General features: G+C 40.3%; 1 protein-coding gene across 1 annotated transcript in view; it reads left to right on the plus strand.

Annotated features, from left to right (window-relative positions):
• LOC126480977 (probable asparagine--tRNA ligase, mitochondrial) overlaps nucleotides 1-21,000 on the plus strand; it is a 74,050-nt gene extending 53,050 nt beyond the window's left edge. Inside the window, exons 5-6 of the mRNA XM_050104414.1 lie at nucleotides 12,539-12,819; nucleotides 20,751-21,000. Coding sequence (XP_049960371.1) covers nucleotides 12,539-12,808 — 270 coding nt within the window. The 3' untranslated portion in view covers nucleotides 12,809-12,819; nucleotides 20,751-21,000. The remainder of the gene's footprint in view (nucleotides 1-12,538; nucleotides 12,820-20,750) is intronic.
• Nucleotides 21,001-21,889: the final 889 nt, after the last annotated feature.

The following is a 21,889-nucleotide window of genomic DNA, read 5'->3' on the forward strand; positions in this document are numbered from 1 at the left end:
GAGGGAGGACAGTTGAATGACAGTGGGCTTGTGTTGGATAAGATCCCAGCTGGCATCTTCAGGGTGTCAGTGCTCTGTCCTTTGAGAGAAGGTGAAGAAGCAGGAGCTGGCTGCTCAGGTTGAGTTGCTGCAGGCACTGGCGACTCAGCCGATGGGGGAGCTGGGTCGAAGTCCGTCCAGGGGCAGCTGCAGAGACAAGCATGGAGACGCAAAGACCAAATGGCCAGCTGTCCTCACAAGATACTGCAGATCATGGATCAGAAGTGGCCACTGCTGTGATAGCCTCGTGGATGGTGGTGATGCCTGGCCAGGTATGTCATAACCGAAGTTGAGTCCTCTGCATGCGCAGAAATCTCCACACAGTCGCCGCCAGAATTGGCTGATGGCCTTGTTGTGCCAGAATTGAGTGTCATGGTTCACCCAAGAGTATGCACTCAGTAGGAGTATCCAAATGAAAAAGTGTTGCTTCTTCAACTTAAACAGGTGGCACTAGTAATGGGTCATGCAGATTCTGACAGGGAACCCATGCAGCAACTCTGCTGAACTCTGGGCATCAGTGGATGTTGCTCTGTAAATATGTAGGAAAATGTGAGGGCCGATTCAGATATGGTAGTCTGCACAGCATTTGCCATTTGGGTCTTAAAGGTACATAGAAAATGTTCCCTCAGACCTCTGAAGACAGGATCAAACAGAGGAGTCTTTTCGCATGTTTGATGCAATTAGGAGTGCAGAATCACCGGAATGCAGCATCTGTAAACTGTGGTCTATCATGTGTGGCAAAGATGGATAGCACTTTGATAGAAAAATTTTTCTGAAGTGCCTTGGTAGTGGTTGTAGTGGCAGTTGTTGTCGTCGTCTGCTGCAGTAGAGAAAGTGGAAAAAGGATCAATAAGGATGAGTCATATGGCTTCTAAGGAAGGCCCCACAAAATCCATATGCAGGTGATTCTATGGGTGAGTGCATTCCAAGCAAAGGGAATGTGAGTGCATAGGTGCAGGCTGATGTCCCTTACAGGACAAACAACGATGCACCACCTGTGTGACGTCATTGCCCATTCACGACCAGGACATGCAATGGTAAGCTGTTTCATGTTTGAGGTTCTAATGGTAAGCTGTTTTGCCTATAACTCAAAATATTATTAAATATCTTATGAAATAAAAGCAAAGTTATGATTCTATCGGTGGTTACCAGATACAGAACCGATCGAGCAATTTCAATACATGAGACAAAGAACTAATTCATTAACACTTCTTGTTGTAAAAAGTCAGTAGTTGCAGACAGTACTCATCTTTCTGTTCATTGCTGTAAATGTTGTTGCTGCTGCTGGTTGTCCTGAAAATAAATGGGATATGATTTCACTGGAAGGTTCCAGGGTCTTGGAAGTGTTTAAGAACATTATTTTAATCTTCCTCTTTGTCTCAGCATTGTAACGTAATTGCTTCACTCAGCAAAGTTGTCAATAATGTAGGTCAGTTGTGTTCTGACAATGACATATTTCAGGTCATAATGTAACTCCTTTAAAGCTAACCACCATGTTAAGTCACTTTCATATGTATTCATCAATTTTCAATAACCACAAAACAATTTTTTCACACTTCATAAACATTAACACTGTAACCCACAAGGGTACATCAGTGATGAGTTACATTTTGACTTATCTTCAACACAGCTCACATCTAACTCTCTACTACTACTAGCCAGAGAAATACATAAACCAAAGCTGCATAGGATTTATATTGACAGATCAGAGAGTCTCATTCATGTCAATTTTTCAACACAATGTGGAATACCTTACATTGAATAATTACTGTTTTTAGTTAAATCAGTTTTAGTATGTGCAGTCTTTCATAATAAAATTAGACTAATGAATGTGATTTTAAAAATTTGGGTCCCCAAACAATGAAATAAACCAGTAAATTCATATTAAGAAATATGCATTACTGAGGTTACAAAATATTACAATAACAGAAAGGTGTACTGTGTTGTATGATTGGCTACAGCTATATCACCCTCTACTGTAGAGTCACACAGATGTAGTCTCATTATAGGGTCCACAGTGAGATTTATCTATGAGCTGCAACATGGCTCACTGCAGAGCTATGGGCACAACCTCTTGCCAATTGTCGTCTTCCTGTGTCAGCAGCAGGATGCCTTGTTTAGTTTTAGTTTAGTTATGTCATGTTCCAGAGATCATTTTTATGATTATTTTATCGATATGATGTGGAACAAGTCAGATTACAAGATATATATACACACATGAATAGTGCTAATATTAATATTACTGAAATTTTTAGTTTTACACATGCAACTACATTTAGAGGTACCATCAAACGGGGTGATTTTGGACACCGGGGCGAATTCGTACAGTATGGCTTATTTGCTCTTTGCCACTGCATAGAAACAAAGAGTTACGTATTTTAACATCCATGCGCCCGTTATTTTAAGTGCAAGATTGCATTTAATGCTTTCCACAACTTTTATTTTGCATCAATTGTTTCCCTAGGTGAATAACTAACGAACAGCCTCAGAGTTAAAAATCCATGCATTATCATAAAGTGGAAACTTTCTATTGTTGCTCTAAGCGGGAAGTTATTGTAACCGTAATTGATGATGCTCTCAGTAGCTAACAGCATTGAGACAATTTCTGTACAAGTTTGTTGAGTTTCTCGTGCAAGGATATAAAATAACGACAGTTTTTGTAAAACTGTGTACTGCGTGGGGGTGATTTCGGACAATGCCAAGAACGTATGAGAGCAGGAGAGGTGCTACAGTACGGTCTAATTATGACCCGAAACTTTTAGATGAAGCTGTTCGTGATATTCAGAGTGGTAAATTATCGTACAGAAAAGGGTGTGATTTGTATGGTACACCTAAATCAACCCTAAAAAATAAAGTACAGGAAGCACATCTGAAAAAAATGGGAGGACAGCCAGTGCTAAATAAAGAAGAAAAAGAAATGTCGAAACAAGGTATCTTGAGAACTGAACATTGGGGATTTCTCTTCACTAAGTTGGATATTAGATATTTAGTTAAAGGCTACCTTGATAAATCTGGCCAAAAAGAGAAGAAATTTCGTAATAATTTGCCAGGAGAAGAATGGGTGCATTTATTCCTCAAATGACAGCCAGAATATCTTTCCGTTCGCTTAAGCAAAAATATTAAACAAGCTCGTGCAGAAGTGAAAAAAAGAGATTGTTAAGATGTTTTTCTCCAATGTCAAGGCAAAGCTGGAAAATCTCCCACCTAGCAACATGATCAACTATGATGAAACTAACATGTCAGATGATCCTGGCAGGCAGCAGATAATTATGAAACAAGGGAGTAAGCATGCTGAGAAAGTGATGGACTCATCAAAATCTAGTGTCTCAATAATGATGGCAGGTAGAGTGCTGATGGTAAACTGCTTCCTCTGTACGTCCTTTACAAATCAGAGTATTTGTGAGACACATGGCAAGAATGTGGACCACAAGGAACCCCAGTAGGAACAAAAGTAGATGGTTTGACCTGCCAGTATTTGAAGACTGGTTCTTTACAATTGCTTTGCCCTATTTGAAGAGGCAAAACGGGCCAACAGTCATGAGTGGAGACAATTTATCCAGTCACATGTCTTTACATGTTATTGAAGAGTGTGAGCGGAACAATATTTCATTCATTCTCCTTCCCCCCAATAGCACGCACCTCCTCCAACCGCTCAATGTAAGCTTCTTCAGGCCAGTGAAAGCAGCGTGGCGAGCTGTATTAACTGATTGGAAGAAACACACTCGTGGGACCATTTCCAAGGATGCCTTCCCATCTCTTCTGAAGCAGACAGTGACTGAGATTTCAGCAAACTCCAAGGAAAACATAAAGGGTGGATATTGCACCACAGGCCTAATCCCTTTTGATCCAGATCATGTCTTATGAAAATTGCCTGATAATGAGGAGAGCCAGCAAAGCAACGCAGACGCAAGGTCTTCCACTTTTGAAGAAATGCTCAAAGAAATTCGTTATCCTCCAAATAAGCTTTGTAGCTCCTGCCGCTGCTGCCGCAAACTAGATGTTCAACCTGGAAAATCAATCACTGACCAAGATTTTCAAGGAAATGAAAACAGTGCTGAAACAAGTGACAGTGCTTCTAGCAGTAGTGAAAGTGAAAACGACACATCATCCAATGAAGTTTTACTGCTGAAAGAAGAGGCTTTTCTTGTTGCAAATATAAACGTGGAAACAAGGAGCAAACAAGGCAGTATGTTGGAGTGGCCACAAATGTAGGTGCTACGGAAGTAAGTGTGAAATTCTTGCACCCACGCGAGAACAGTAAAAACATATTTGTGTTTCCTATTGTCCCCAATGAAGACACAATACAAAAATTGCAAATTTCAAGAATACTTCCCACACCAGTTGAGAAGTGAGGAATGTTCATTTTTCGAGAAGATGTGCTTTAGACTCGAAGACAATCGTTTATTTAAAGTGTTTGCAACTTAATTTAGAATTATGAGTGAGAAAAATTATTTTGACCTTTTAGTTAAATTACTGAGTTTGTTTGTAATATTTCAGTTAAGAACTGTAAAACATTTTTATTTAAATTTTTGCAAAATAAAAACTAATTTCTAATACATAAAATTCATTATATCGTTCCATATCACTTATTCATAACAAAGGGCTACCTTAAAATGTGTAAAATGTCACCAAAATCAAATAAAAAGCAAGTAGAGTTTAAAAAAAGGCAGTAACTGTCCGAATTTGCCCTCTATATACTGCAACTTCGAACAGAGATTTAAAAAACATGTGTCTGAAATCACCCCAATCCATGGGGTGACTTCGGACACTTTATTTAACTGCCTCAGATAAATATACCTATACACAAACTTTCTGGTTCTGGGATATTTTATTCGTTACACATATACCCTACCATTTCCATAACAATCAATTTAATCTAACAATATATACAAAAGTTACAATCAAAATAACAACAAAACTGTCCGAAATCACCCCGTTTGACAGTACTACAGTACTTTTTTTACCAGTTCTGAAACAGAAACTCGTTCATGGAATAGAAGGAGTTGTCCAAAATAAATGATTTTAAGCTAGATTTAAAACTTGATCTGCTGCCTACCAGACACTTTATGTTGTTGGGCAAATGATCAAAGATTTTTGCTGCTGAATACTGTACTCCTTTTTGAGCAATTGACAGCTTTGATAACGGATAGGAAAGGTCATTTTTCCCTCTATTGTTGTACCTATGAACAGCAATGTTCTTCGCGAATTAAGATGGATTATTTATAACGAATTTCATTAGCGAATATATGTACTCTGATGGTGCAGTTAAAATACCTAACTCCTTGAATAGGTGCTTACATAATGTCCTTGGGTGAACACCACTAATTATTCTCACTGCTCTCTTTTGTGCAATCAATGCTTTATGTCGAAGTGGTGAGTTACCCCAGAAAATTATTCCATAAGACATTATTGAGTGGAAATATGCAAAGTACTGTTTATTACAAAGACTAGCGATTATATGAAGGACAAAAGAAGCTGAACTTAATTGTTTGAGAAGCTCAGTAATATGCTTCTTCCAGTTCAAGTTGTCATCAATGTGAACACCCAAAACTTTGGAGAAATCTACCCTGTTAACTCAGCCCTGTTCAAATGCTACATCAATTGTTGGCATGACTCGATTCGGTGTACAGAACTGGATATAGTGAGTTTTTTTCAAAATTAAGGGAGAGCCGATTTTCTAAGAACAACTTAATAATTCTTTGAAAGACATCCTTAACAATATCTTCAGCTGCTTTTTCTGGAATGGGTTTATTATAACACTCGTGACATCTGCAAAAAGTACTAGTTCTACTTGCTGAACGTTAAGTGAGAGGTCATCCACATGAATAAGGAACAGCAGAGGACCCAAAATTGAACTCTGTGGGACTCCATTTGTGATAATTCCCCATTCACTAGAATTTACCACCTTCCCAACATTATTTGTGTTATTCAACAGAACTTTCTGCTCATTAAGTATGATTGAAACCAGCTGTGTGCATAGCCTTCAGTTCCATAAAACCTGAGTTTTTCTAAGAGTGTGACATGATCCACACAGTCAAATGCCTTGGAAAGATCACAAAAAATACCAACTGGTGATAATTTGTTATTTAGGGCTTGTACTATTTGATAGGTAACTGTGTAGATAGCATTCTCAGTCGAGTAGCCCTTCTGGAATCTGAGCTGTGACATGCTGAGTAAATTATTTTCACTTAAATGTGAGACTACTCTTGAATATATAACTTTTTTGAATATTTTAGAAAATGAAGTCAGTAATGAGATTGGTCTATAATTATTTAAGTAACTCTTGTCCCCTTTCTTGTGAAGAGGTTTAACAATTGCGTATTTCATCTGTTGGAAACATTCCCTGTGCCAGTGAAGCATTACATATATCACTGAGGACTCCACTTATTAAATTAGAACAACACTTCAAAATTCTGTTAGAGATTCTATCAACACCACATGAGCTCTTGTTTTTCAGTATATTTATAATTCCCTTATCTTCAGTGGGGGATGTTGGTGCTATTTCTAAAGGCCTAAAGTCCTGGGGAATGACATTTTAACATATTTTTTTGCTTCTTCAACTGAACCCCTTAACCCTATACTTGCAACTTGCGAATTATCACACACAACATCATCATTTAGCTTTATTGCTATGGTATGCTGTGCACTGTCAGGCTGTCCCGTCTCTCATTTGACAATATTCCATATAGTTTTAATCTTATTATCTGCATTAGTAATTTCTGTCAGAACACTTAAGCTTCTCGACTTCTTAATGACTTTCCTTAAAATATTGAAGTATCTTTTGTAGTAAGCAAGTAAAGTCAGATCCTGACTTATTCTGGCCTGTCCATGTACACTACTGGCCATTCAAATTGATACACCATGAAGATGACGTGCTACAGACGTGAAATTTAACTGACAGTAAGATGATGCTGTGATATGCAAATGATTAGCTTTTCAGAGCATTCACACAAGGTTGGCGCCGGTGGCGACACCTACAAAGTGCTGACATGAGGAAAGTTTCCAACCGATTTCTCATACACAAACAGCAGTTGACAGGCGTTGCCTGGTGAAACATTGTTGTGATGCCTCGTGTAAGGAGGAGAAATGCGTACCATCACGTTTCCGACTTTGATAAAGGTCGGATTGTAGCCTATCAAGATTGCGGTTTATCGTATCGCGACATTGCTGCTCACGTTGGTCGAGATCCAATGACTGTTAGCAGAATATGGAATCGGTGGGTTCAGGGGGGTAATACGGAACGCCGTGCTCGATCCCAACAGCTTCGTATCACTAGCAGTCGAGATGACAGGCATCTTATCTGCATGGCTGTAACGGATCGTGCAGCCACATCTCGATCCCTGAGTCAACAGATGGGGATGTTTGCAAGACAACAACAATCTGCACGAACAGTTTGACGACGTTTGCAGCAGCATGGACTATCAGCTCGGAGACCATGGCTGCAGTTACACTTGACGCTGCATCACAGACAGGAGCGCCTGTGATGGTGTACTCAACGACGAACCTGGGTGCACGAATGGCAAAACGTCATTTTTTCGGATGAATCCAGGGGTTCTGTTTACAGCATCATGATGGTCGCATCCGTGTTTGGCGACATCACGGTGAACGCATATGGGAAGCGTGTATTCGTCATCGCCATACTGGCATATCATCCGGCGTGATGGTATGGGGTGCCATTGGTTACACGTCTCTGTCACCTCTTGTTTGCATTGACGGCACTTTGAACAGTGGACGTTACATTTCAGATGTGTTACGACCCGTGGCTCTACCCTTCATTCGATCCCTGCGAAACCCTACATTTTAGCAGGATAATGCACTACTGCATGTTACAGGTCCTGTACGGGCCTTTCTGGATACAGAAAATGTTAGACCGCTGCCCTGGCCAGCACATTCTCCAGATCTCTCACCAATTGGAAACGTCTGGTCAATGGTGGCCAAGCAACTGGCTCGTCACAATACGCCTGTCACTACTCTTGATGAACTGTGGTATCATGTTGAAGCTGCATAGACAGCTGTACCTGTACACACCATCCAAGCTCTGTTTGACTCGATGTCCAGGCGTATCAAGGTCGTTATTACGGCCAGAGGTGGTGGTTCTGGGTACTGATTTCTCGGGATCTATGCATCCAAATTGCGTGAAAATGTAATCACATGTCAGTTCTAGTATAATATATTTGTTCAATGAATACCTGTTTATCATCTGCATTTCTTCTTGGTGTAGAAATTTTAATGACCAGTAGTGTAGTTCCCTCTTCCTCTTACACGATATCTTAATTCCCTTAGTAATCCAGGGCTTACTTGACTTAGTCATGGCTTTTTTGAATAACGTTTCAGGAAAGCTACTCTCAAATATTGAGACAAATTTACGGTGGAATAAATTGAATTTGGCATCAGCATCATTTTCTGTGTATACTTCATCCCATTCTACGTCTTGTAGGCTGCTCTTAAAACTCTGTACCCTGTTCGCATCAATAAGCCTCCCTGCCTTGTATGAACCTGCCTGAAGCCTGTAAGGTGCTATATATGTTATTTCCATTAACTGTGCATCATGATCAGATTGCCCATTAACATTAATTGTTTCTGCCTGAGCACTGTCTATGAGGGTTATTGATAAGTGACCTAATATCCTGCTGCACACGAGTTGGAAAATTTACAACAGATACTAGATTGAAACAACCAAACAGAGATTCTATCTCATCTTTCCTATCCCTATATTTTAAGAAATCGACATTAAAATCACCACAAACTGCTAACTGCTTCTTTTTGTCTGACAGGTAGCTCAATAATGCCTCTAGATTTTTCATGAATAGCTGAAAGTTACCTTGAGGGGATCTGTAGATTATTACAATTACTATAGAAGTATATTGCAGTAGCAACTCACAAGCACATTCTTCAACAATCGACATTTTCCATGTTGACTCTACATGAATAAGATGCTAATTTGCAATCCCTTAAATTTAACTTCTCCATCCCTGCGGTTATATGGTGTTCAGAGAGACACAAAACATCCATACCTTCAGAATTTACCCTATTTTCTAGGCGTACAAGAAACTCATCTATCTTATTTTTCAATCTTATAATGTTCTGATTTTATTTCTTTGGATACTGCTACAGACATTATGGCACTGTTCTGTTTTAATCTCTTCCAATACTCTCTGTCTGTAACCTGACTGTAATGTAGAAAATGTGTCCCTCTGACTCCAGTTATCACATTTATTTTGTCTTGTGTGCATATGGCCCCCTTTTCATTTTCTGCAAAATGATCAACTAATCTATCCTTCCCCTGCCTATTCAGGTGCAGGCCATGACTAGTGTAACCCCACCTCCCAGTTGCATCAACAGGCACAGCACAGATATGAGATTTAGTTTCTGCCAACAGTAACCCCACCCCACCAGCTCTCTGTTAACACAGTTGACAGCCGTATTAACCCAGGGCTGGTCATGGTGCTGCAAAACACCCACAAACCCCACATGAGTGTGAGCTGTTGCTGCTTCTATTACATCCAGGTCATACCTAATACTATAGTCCGAATTGCTGGCCAGGCTGTTTCTTGCTCCTCTGACTATAAGAACATGGTCCTCACCATCAGAATCTTTGCACAAGGCCACTAGGTTTCTGTAACCTGGCCAAGCTTAGCACTAGGTTTCACAATGCTTGTGACCCGGTACTCAACTCCTAGCCTATCCTGCAGCAACTGGCCTACACCTCTTCCATGACTGCTACCAAACAGCAGGACTCTTTCCTTTCTGCTTGACTTTACTTCCGACCTAGCATTACAATTGTTACTAAGAGTCCGCTGCACCCTACTTTTCTGAAAAACTGTTTGAGGCTCTTCTACTTCAGGCAATGAATCAAACTGATTGCTCACTGGAATCTGAAACTGGCGAGTCTGGAGGTGGTGGCATCATATGAAAAAACAGTAGAGACCCAACGGTGGTGTGGCTGAAAATTTGATGGACTGTGATACTCAGACATTTTGGAAAACGTGCTGTAATAGAAGATCCCGCCGGAATGCTACTATAATATCTCTCAAATTTATTGGGGAGACCTCAGAGACTATAACCTGGGAGCAGTCTGAATACAGGCAGTTTCCTGTCTGTCAGATTTCCCATAGGGAGTCTGGAGAGAGCATCTGCATTAGAATGTTGATGGAAGGGGCAATAATGTATGGAGTACCAGTAACTGGATAAGTATAAAGCCAAATGATGGAGCCAGTTATCCATTCATTCGGACAGTTTAGTCTTGGGCCCAAATAAAGACAGCAAAGGTTTGTGATTTGTACTAAATGAAACCTATTTCCTCAAGAGACAGTGTAGAATTTGTGCACTTAAGAGGCCGCAGGAAAAGGCGGTTTTATTTCCAAAACAAGTATTTCTGTGCTTGCAGTAGAGGAAGGCCATGCTAACAAACTTTTCCTGATAATTGTTTTGTCCCAACAGTGGATTTCCATGATGCCTGTAATCCCCCGATTTGGAATGCATACTATCCAAAGATGGAATGCCAAGTCCAAAGATGGAGTGCCAATACTAAAGTACATTAATTCATTGATCATAGAGGCAGATACACTTCCATCAAATAAGAATGTAACAGGTACATTTCAAATTTCCACACACAATAGTATTTCTCACATAGTATTTCCACTGCACAGTCACATCCTGTAATGCTGTTTAAGTAAACAATAGACACTTGCAGGTAGCTATCTTTCAGATTCTGACATATTTAAGCCATTTGTCTTTTATGAAAACCCTGTTGGTGCTCGACCTCATAATAAGGAGAGTCCTGATGATGTAGATCTTAAGTGAAACAGATATTTCCAGTCAGATATTTGTTTGTAAGACTTTTTCTTTGCAATATCACTTGTGAGGAAAGACTGTGCCTTTCACTAAATGTATTTATTCATGTTTAACAATAGTATTATGGAAAAGAAAGATTGCTAGTTACCACATAAAGGCAGCATTGAGTTGCAGACAGGCAAAGTGAAAGAGACTGTTAAAATATTTACTTGTAAGCTTTTGGGCAAAGTCCTCCTTGTGACGTTAGCCCCCAGTGCCTGAGACAGTGACCGCACGTGTGTGTGTGTGTGTGTGTGTGTGTGTGTGTGTGTGTATGAGAGAGAGAGAGAGAGAGAGAGAGAGAGTGAGAGTGTTGTGCTTGTGTGAATGTGTGTATGTTCTGTTTCAGGACTTTGTCGAAAAGCTTACAAGTAAATATTCTAGAGTCTTTTTGATTGTGTCTGTCTATGACTCAGCGTCTCTTCTGTGTGATGGCTACAATCTATCCTTTCCACAATTGTTTTTATTGTTTCATCTTTTAGTTTCCATTGTTTTATTCGTGTTTAGTGAGAACAGTGATAACCATACTGATGAGAACTGTACCCCCCAACAACCACCACCACCACCACTGCTACCATTATCTCTGTCTAAAGAAGCAATGTCTTGTAAACCTCCAGATTATTTTAATGGACAAGAGATATCTGGCTCCAGAAGTATTTTTTCTGTCTAATTCAAGAAGAGTCAGAATCTGTTATATTCTGTGATTTATTTCCACTTACTTGGAATTAAATAAAATCTGTGTTGATGTTGTTGAAGCTTGCATACAATACAGTGTGTGTCTGTCACAGACTTCAGCCAATCAAAAAGAGGCCATACAATGTTTTGTTGATCAACACTCCAGTGTGAGTGAATGTGAAATGTAAATAATCTTTATCATTCCTCATAGAAGAAGTAGTACAAATCTATTGTTGTCTTATTGCATAACAATTCGAAGTATATTAATGAGTTTGGTAATATCCTGTGTAAGTGACTAATGTTTACACAACCCTCCCGAGAATGTCATTAACATCTCTTATAAGATGAAAATGGGAAAAAGTGTGTATAAAAGGTAAACTTGGAGTTTTTATTTTTATTTTGCAATTGAGTTGTATTCCACAGTTCATCTTGACTTCCTCACATCTTGTGATTTTTTTTTTTTCTGAATTACACAATAATACCCTGGCTCATTTGACAGCAGTGGTGTAACAGTAGTTTACTAAAAAGTAAGTCTCGTTGTTTCCCAAACTGTACTTTTATTTACCAGATTTGTCAGCTTCAGGCCATATCTTCTTCCCAAAACATAAAATGTTCAAGATTTGATTCAGTTGAGGGGATCCAGAAGACTTAACCTTAAACGCAAAAATTCTGAAGAATGATTTCTCTGAGACCAATAAGAGGTTGAAAACTCGTACTGAGCAATGTACCTGTCAAACTGACCCTATTATGGGTAATTAAACAACGATTATGACTATGACTTTGAATTTGTGGGTTCTTATGGACTACTCTACATATAAACTGTGCACATTTCACCAAAAATCTCGTTGTCATACTTGATAGCAATTGACAAAAAATTTCTTGCAATAATATTTGAATAAACGTCAGATTATTGAGATACTTACTGTTTAGCAGGTAAGTCTCTTGTCTGTTTTATTGAACACAAAATGAAAGGTGTCTTCTACTGCAACAGGTTGAATCCTTGGAGTTGCTGGCACCCGTTGTTGGTGAATTAGTTGGTGGAAGTATTCGTGAAGACAACCCAGATGTCTTGCAAGAAAAGCTATTGAATCTTGGTTTACAAGAATCACTTGCCTGGTACCTGGACATACGTCGCTTTGGAAGCGTCCCTTCGGGTGGATTTGGACTTGGTTTTGAAAGACTGCTTCAAACTTTGTTGAACATACACAACATACGGGACACAGTTCCATTCCCTCGGTGGCCTCATAATTGTAAAGCCTGAGCAATGTTTTGGTGAGTTTTTATTTTTGTTAATTATTTGTTTGGTTGTTTATGGATAATGAAAGAAAAAGTCAAATAACATTTGTTACATATTTCAGAATGAAGTGCACACAACTCTGAAGGAGCTCTGCTATTATTTACAAAATATTATGGCGAGAACTGTGTAATATAAGTAAAAATGCATCTAATTTGTTCTTACCCCAGCCCCATCCCACTCTCCCCTCCCCCTCCCCTGTAGTTCTCACAACCTCCCGTCAGGTAACTGCTCCCTGTGCCCAACCGAAGAAGTTCCGCCCTTCTTTGGCATCTGCCGGTGATTGGACTCCCTCCCAGGACTCTTCTCCCTGGTGTCTCTCGGGCCAGAAGACACTTACTACCACTTAACCGCGAGGTGCACATTCTGTGCGCCCCAAGGTCGCCTGCTCTCTTTCAGTTCCAGATCTAGCAGAAGCCTGTGCTCCCCCTGTGCCCTGCCCTCCTCCACTTCAGAAAGAGAAGAAGAAATATAAATCCCAAGACAGCCATCTCCCCCCTAGCAACTTGTGTCTGACATCTTATTTATGGATGTCACACCATCCTTGTCGGTGACAACTACTGACCGAGTGACCTGACCTCCTCCTCAGCTTCTTCATGTCTACCTTGGACTCATGCCACATGATCATCCAGTGGAATTGCAACGTCTTGTCTCCTCTTATTCTGCATTCTGTCTCGTTATTCAAGAAACACATTTCCGTAATGACCACTCACCAACTTTTCATGGTTATCGAGCGTTCTGTTGGAACCATGCTTTCCCCGGGGTAGCATCTGGTGGGGTTTGCACTTTGGTCACTCCAATGTCATTTGTGAGTGGACCCCCTATGCACCATCTTGGAAGTAATAGCAGTTCAAGTGCAAATGATTCCGGCAATCACCATTTGCAATGTCTAACTCCCCCCCAGGTAGGCCACTTGCTTACGTTGCACTGTCTACCTTAATCCAGCAACACCCGCCCCTGTTTCTCTTCGTTGGGGACTTCAGTGCCCACCATCCACTGTGTGGGAGTGTCACGTCAGTGGGTAGGAGTATCCTATTTTACCAACTTATCACGGACCTCAATTTGTGTCTGCGCATTGATGGTTCCCCTACCCACTTCAGTGCTGCTCATGGCACCTTCTCTGCTATTGATCTCACATTCTCCTCCCCTGCCCTCGTGGCTTCCCTACATTGGTCATCCCATGATGACCTTTGTGACAGTGACCACATTCCAGTGATTCTATCATTCCCCTGCTGTTGCCAGGCAGACAGGCCCCCATGCTGGGCATTCCACAGGGCCAATTGGGCTTTATATAAGTCTGCTGCCCACTTTGATACTCCCCTCTTGAATTCTGTTGATGTAGTCATGCAAGGCATCTCTGCTACTATTCTTCATGCTGCTGGCATTGCTGTCCCCATATCCACAGGTCCCCCTTTTCATCGGCTGGTTCCATGGTGGATGAAGGATGTCGCAGTTGCTGTCCAGGACCACTGACAGGCACTGCAGTGATTTAAGTGACACCCTTCACAGACCAACCTTCTCGCTTTTAAACATCTCTGTGGTAAAGCTCGTTAAGTGGAGTAAAAAGGAATGCTGGGAGTGCTACGTTTCCTCACTGGGAACATATGCCTCTTCATAGCAGGTTTGGTCAAAGCTCCGTAGCCTCCTGGTCCGCCAGCGACAGTCAACTGTCCAGGGTTTGAACCTCCAAGGTGTTCCGTGCACTGATCCATTGGTCCTTGCAGAACACCTTGCGACACGCTTTGCGACAGTATCATCGTCCTCTTCCTACCCTAACACCTTTCTCTGGCAGAAATGCAGAGTTGAATAGACCCTCCTCTGTTTCATTCCGCACCACGTTGAGCCCTATAATGCACCCTTCGCTGAATGGGAATTGGTGCAGGCTCTTAGCTCTTCACGAGAGACAGCCCCAGGGCCAGATTCCATCCACAACCACATGATCCAACACTTGGACATTCCCTAGAGGCAACAGCTCCTCAGGGTCTTCAACCATGTTTGGCTCAGGGGCACTTTTCCATCACACTGGTGAGACAGTATAGTTATTCTCGTCCTTAAGACCGGGAAAAACCCAATGCCTCTTGACAGGTACTGTCCAATTGCCCTTGTGAATTTACTTTGTAAACTGCTTGAAAGAATGGCCAATTTCTGATTATGTTGGGTACTTGAATCTTGGGGCCCTTTGTCCCTGTATCAGTGTAGCTACCAGACAGGGCCATCTCCAACTGACCATTTACTCCGATTGGAATCAGCCATCCGACAGGCTTTTACCCATCACATTTTAGTTACCCTCCATGACTAGGGCTTCCCTTCTCCTTCCCCCTTCCGATTTTTATCTGCAAGTTTTTATCTTACCAGGTCTTCCGGGTTCGTGTTGGCATTTCACTCAGCACCCCTCAGATTCAGGAGAATGGTATCCCACAGTATTCTGTGCTAAGTGTCTCACTCTTCCTCGTTGTCATCAATGGACTTGCAACCTCTGTTGGGCCACTGGTTACCCCGGAATTGTATGTCGCTGATTTTTGTATTTGGTGCAGCTCCCACTCGGTAGCGTCTGCTGAGCGCCATCTCCAAGGTGCCATCCGATGGGCCACCACCCATGGCTTCCAGTTTTCTCCCTCCAAAACATGTGTATTTATGCGTTTTTGTCGTCGACCCATAGTACACCCGGATCCAGAAATTTATTTAGGCAACCAGCTCCTCGATGTTGTAGCACAGTCCCGTTTCTTGTGTCTTACTTTTGCTAACAAGCTGACATGGCTGCCTCACATTCGCCACCTAAAGACTGCATGTATGTGGAAGCTTAATGCTGTCTGCCTCCTGGCCCACACATCTTGGGGTGCAGATCGTTCCACTCTTCTCCATCTTTAACATTCTCTGGACTTGTCCAGACTAAATTATCGTAATTAGGTTTGTGGCTCAGCAGCTCCTTCTACTTTGAAACTCCTTGACCCTGTCCATCATTGTGGGGTGCATCTCGCCATTGGTGCCTTTCACACTAGTCCTGTTGATCGGCTCCTCACAGAAGCGGGGATTCCCCCTCTACACATCCGACGGAGCCAACTCCTTGTTTCTTACACAATCACCATTCACCAATTCCCTGACCATCCTGTGTACCCTGTGCTCTTTGCCAATGAGGGATGACTCCCTCCTAAAACCCACCCACAAGTGGGACTGCCTGTTGGCATGTGTCTCACTTTCCTCTGTTGGGATCTCCATCTCCACTCATTGGACTGCACCCCGTGTCTTTCCTCCCAATACCCCCCCCCCTCCCCCCCCCCCTTTGGATGGTGCCTAGACCATGTATTAGGACTGATCTATTCCAGGGTCCTAAGGTCTATGTTGCTCCTATGGTTTTCCGGCACCTTGTCTGTACCATCTTTGCAGAGTTCGAGGGTGCCACCATCTTTTACACTCATGGTTCTAAGACTATTGATAGGGTGGGATACGCTTTCACGTCTCCTACTGGCTTTGTGCACCATTTATTGCTGGGGTCATAAAGTGTGTTCACAGCAGAGCTTCTAGCCATTCATAGGGCCCTCCTTTTTGTTTCTCAGGCCTCCCTACACAGTGTTTTAATTTGTTCAGACTTCATGAGCAGCCTGCAGGCTATCAACCAATGCTACTCTCATCAGCCTTTTGTCTCTGCTATCCTTGACCTTCTCTCTACTCTTGATCATGCCGCCTGTTCAATCGTCTTTCTCTGGGTCCCAAGTCATGTGAGCATCCCATGGAACGAATTGGCTGACTGTTTGGCTAGAGAATCAGATACTTCCTTTCACGATTGCAGCTGCGGATACATGGATCTACATCAAATCTCTCTTTGCCCAACAGTGTGGAATGCCATCTGGAGTGCTACTGCTCATAGTAATAAACTCCGCACAATCAAGGAGTCTACTGCAGTTTGGCACTCTTTTTTTCTGCTCCTCTCAGAAAGTGTCCACTGTTTTATGCCATTCTTGTATTAGTCATACCCGGTTCACCCATTGTTTCCTCCGACGTAACGACCCACCCCCACAATGCGGTTGTAGAGCCAGACTGATGATATCTCACATATTGGCGGAATGTTCCCTTCTTTCGGCCCGTCATGTTAAGTATAGTCTTCCTGATTCCTTAAATTAGTATTAGCAGACAATCCACGGATGGTTGAACTGGTCCTCAGCTTCCTCTGTGAAAGTGGTTTTTGTTTCCAGATGTAAGGTTCTCCTTTAGTCTTGGAGCAGGGGCAGGTTGGTTGTAGTTGGGACTTCTTTTAGTCTTCTCAGTCTGTGACTCCATGACCTCCCCCCTTTTTTCCAGTTTTTAGATTTGGTCTCACCTTTTATGCCTTTACAGTGTGTGTTTAATGTTCATTATTTTATAATTTGACTCCCCTGATTAGATCCATTCATTTTTAGCAGACCCTCTTTCTTCTGTAACACACTTCAGAATCGCGGGGCTGATGACCTCACCGTTTGGTCCAATAACCCCTCTCAATCAGTCAATCAAACAGTCAGTCCTGTTCCCCAATCAAAATGTTCCTGCTGCATACTCTGGAGTTCCAGGAGAGAGCCTTTTCTGTTCTCCCTACATCCTCTCCACTGCATCCACCCCTAGTGAAAATATTTCCTACAAGATTGGCAACAAATCCCTCTACTCACTACCCTATAACAGCTCCCACATTCCTCGCTTGTGGTCAGTTTCGAAAGAATAATTAAGTTTAAAGAATGTTTTAAATTTATCATGGACGTGAGATCGGCTGTATGAAAGCAAAAAACGAAGCAAAGGTCTTATGTGCAGTGGTTGTTGTTTTTTTACTGATTTAGAGATACAATGACAAAAGAATGAATTAGTGATTACTTTGCTTTTAGAGAATTTACATTATGAAGTATGTTTGATCAGGTTTTTAAACATTTATAATTTAGAAAATTTAGGCCTAGGTGGCATCTATCTAACTAATAAACAATACAAAGTGTGTTAGTTAAATACGATTTAGAAATGTTCAATTATTGTGATAATAGACACTGATGAAACTAGTAGCTGCCTTTTTTGACGAATTTTACACTATCAAGAAAACTTGAATAGAATTTTTTGTGTTTGTGTCATGCAAAATTTCGGGTTATGTCATGATTATCAGGACTTCAGATAACACAAAGTTTTTTCAAGAACAAGTTATGCTGGGACACTAATATTCAGTTTTGTGACAAGAATGGACACTAAAGCAAGTACATGAAACAAAGAAAATTTAAATTTGACCCTATTTCCTCTTAAATAAGCTCTTTTAGCACACAAGAAAATACCCCTGAATTCACTTGATGCCCATCTTGTAGATAGATGCAGCCATCTTGTAGGTAGGTGAACTGAAGGGGTATCAGTCTGGTATATGACAAGGTTCATTTGTAAACATGCTGTAGTGGAAGTGCAGATTGACCACTAAAACGTGCATACAAATGCACATCTCACATAACTTGTAAGCCACAGTTAGCAAGTCTGCAAATGATCAGATTAACAGGTTATGTCAATACAACCTATAATTCACGCAGATATAGGAGTTCAGTGTCAGTGGTTTCTCACCAGAATACTGAAAAAGAAATAGTTGTGTACTTACATATAAAATTATCTCCTCCTTCTGTGTCTTTCCTGAAGTGATGAAGCCTTGGGAAATACCTTTAACTACATTTTTCCTCTCATCCTTTAGTCTCTTAATTGTGCAACTGGAATAGCTATTGTCTCCTACAAACCTCCCAGGCACAGTTTTAAGGAGATTTTTGCTTCCTCATTTGTCTCTTCTAACATTAATTTAGTGGCACTGTGTACAATCACATATGCTTGGTTATGAAGAATGTTCCCTGCAGTTACAGTACGCTGAGACTGCGATGCCATGCTATGTAGTAAAGTGATAGCAGTGAAAGAATGCTTGAACTGCACAGGTTGGCAAGTGACTTTCAACTGAGGCTTTCCGAACATAGAGATGGACTTGCTCAGCGCTCAGGATCAGAGTATGTTTCTACATGAGATCCATGTTATTGTGCGTGAGTTCTACCCTGACATGAAAATGAATTTGTCTGAAAACTAGTAAAGTTTTCAGTTGTGTTTGTTTGCTTTTCGAACACTCAAAGTCTTTACGTCTCGGTGAATTGTTACCTTTGCTCTTAAATTATTGGGATAGCTATTGTCAGATTTTTCTAAAATGCTTCATTCTCACATTCTCTTTAGTTCCTTTTCTGCTATTTCCCTGCTGTGAATTGAGTTGATTGAAACTCTTCTGTGAATTGGATTGATCAAAATGTGGTCCAGAATCGTCATATTAATTTACTTGCATTTACAAGTGTACTGAAAAATATGTATTTAGCATTGCTGTATTGCTATTCTAGGCTAAAAATTCTGTAGTTTTCATACAATTTCTTTAACACAGACTGAACTGAAGATTATCGTAATTGATTGAAATTAGAAATCAAATAAAATATAAAAGAGCCTTGTGATCAAAGTTGATAGAAAATTCTACAGTTTCAAACAGTAATATTGCTGTACCATTCATTGCGACCACATGACACTTCATCAAAAAATGTGTGTATTGAGAGACCACCAAAAATGCCTTGCAATTTAATTCTATGTCATAGACAGATTCTTGACTAAAAACACACAGACTTTATATTTCAGATCTTTAAACGATGGACAGAATGAAGGTAGTCAATCTATGTCATACTATCTCTATCAAAATGAATGAAAGTAAAGGAAATGACACTAACTTGAAATAACTTTGTATTGATTTTATTGATTTGTATTGATTGATTTGAACCTCATGAAAAATATTAAATGCCAGGTAGAGAATCTTACTTAAAGTGCTTTGCATAGATGTGAAAAGTCAGAAAATTCTGATTGCTTGTAGGTAGGTAGCAAAGTAATTTTTTCAACTTGAGAGTAGTATACTTAACAGTGTAAAATTCTCTGCTATACTTTGAATAAGGCAGTGGTTATACAGCTTCCTGGGGAATCTGTTTGGTTGCTCCTTGACAAATCAAAGCTGCAACTTCTTCTCGAAAGGTGAAACCTCATGTAAAGTCGTTACTCTCTCGTTATAGATGAACCAGAATCTGTCAGTGTGCTGTGACAGCATAATTACTGAAAATTGGTTGATAGATCTTCAAATAGATTTCATTAATCCACTGAGAAAAGAACAATAGACTTCTCCCAAATAAAATTGACTGTGCCTGCAAGTTCTTGCTAACAGTTCAGTTTGCATTATTGTGGATCTATAGAATGCCTTAGTACTTCGTAATAAGGAATCCAATTCTCAATGAAAATAATCAACAACACATACCCTTTTACATATAAATCTACTTGTATTCTTCAGACAACACTTTCCATACATAAATTCGAAGAAATTCTAGTAATGATTCTTTAATATTACTGACATAGTGTTTGTTGAGGTCATAATTTCCACAGTGATGGCCCACAAGAATGCCTTGATTATTTTACAATGTCTCTCCTCCAACAAGTAGACTGACTTCTCTGAAGAAAAATAAAAGTTCTTTGTTCTTACGTAATGACACAAAAATCTGCTGAAAACAAAGATGTCGAAGTCTTTCATTACAATTAAACATCATTCATGAACAGCTGAAGGCTTATTAAAAGCCATAAGATTGTTTCCCGATATAGTAAAGACTTAGCAGACTTATACCGTGTTTTGTTACTCACAGAGCAGAGCAGTAATTCTGCAACAGACTGTTTGCCTTCTATTGTTATGTCCTAATGAAATAACAATCATGCCGAACTCTGGTGCAAATTTTGGAGAAAAAACTGTTTTACTAAGTTTATTGGTGTATGTTTTCCAGATATTTTCTTGTTCTTTTTTTTCATTATAAATTGCATGTGTCATTTTAATAAGTATAATGTGGGTGTAAATATTTTTTAGATGTATGTTCTGTTTTAGGAATTGAAGCAAGAACCGGGAAGGAATGTCTGCAGTGTACTGTGTTCTGTCTTCCATGAAGTGATGATAGAAATAATATGGCCTTTGAGGATGACTTGAACCCCTGAAACTGTCTCAAAAAATGGAAAGGATATTTCTACAACTGTATAAAATGCTGTTTGCATTAAACCTTCTTGTTGAGCTTTTTTATGTACATTTTGCTGTAAATAAATAAGCTGTTATATTTGTATTAAAAATATCTTCATAATGGGCTGTATTGTGAGCATGGTTCCAAAGCGGAGCGAAGTAAGTTGTCCAAGATGTCAACAATGTAAGCCATGAGATTAGAAATTAGAGAAAAGTTAAGAAATATCCTCTACCATTTAGTACGTACAGAGTGTATACGAACCAGGCCAACTGGGAGATCCGGTAAAAACCCGGGAATTTTTTCATTCGGGAGAAAACTGGGAAAAACCCGCTAATTTTTTGCAATTCTGGGAATTTTTCATTGTTTTAGTTTTCTGTTAAATTTTTGTAATTTTGACTGGTAAGAACCAATACTCTAACAGAGGATATTATAGGATCCGACTACTGCAGAATAATACTTCAACAATAAAACATAAATGAGAGAAAAAAATGAAAATAACTTAAATTGCAATGGAAATGAACCATATACGACGACACACAGTGCTCATGCAAGCATCTGCCAACAGCGAAAGGCTTTAGGAAGACTACACAATGCTTCATAACAGAAAATTGCCTCCAATGAGCATGAAGTCACAACTGTTTACATTAAGCCTAGTTTACATTAAGCCTAGTTTACATGACGACATTGGGTTGCACCACTCGTTGCATGGAATGAATTGCACGCAAGTGGTTTCATATATGACACGGTGACACCAGTATACACTTCAGTTTCGTCGCTTTGTGGGTACTCGAGTCGTGTCTAAAATGGAAGTTTTGGCAGCTGCACGTCGCAAAAGTTGTGATGGTGTTAAAGCTTGTTGCGTGGAATTGCTGCATAAGAAAAAAAAAATGAGAAACATGTTTCGATTCGTGACTGGATGAAGAAAAGACAGCTCGGTTGCTCAGCATCCTTGCTGAAATAATTTATAACGGAAGTTTGTAGAAGTTCTTTTAATTATCTTAGAATGTCACCA

Source organism: Schistocerca serialis, chromosome 5 (genome assembly GCF_023864345.2).
Source record: "Schistocerca serialis cubense isolate TAMUIC-IGC-003099 chromosome 5, iqSchSeri2.2, whole genome shotgun sequence".
NCBI classification, from domain to species: Eukaryota; Metazoa; Arthropoda; class Insecta; order Orthoptera; family Acrididae; genus Schistocerca; species Schistocerca serialis.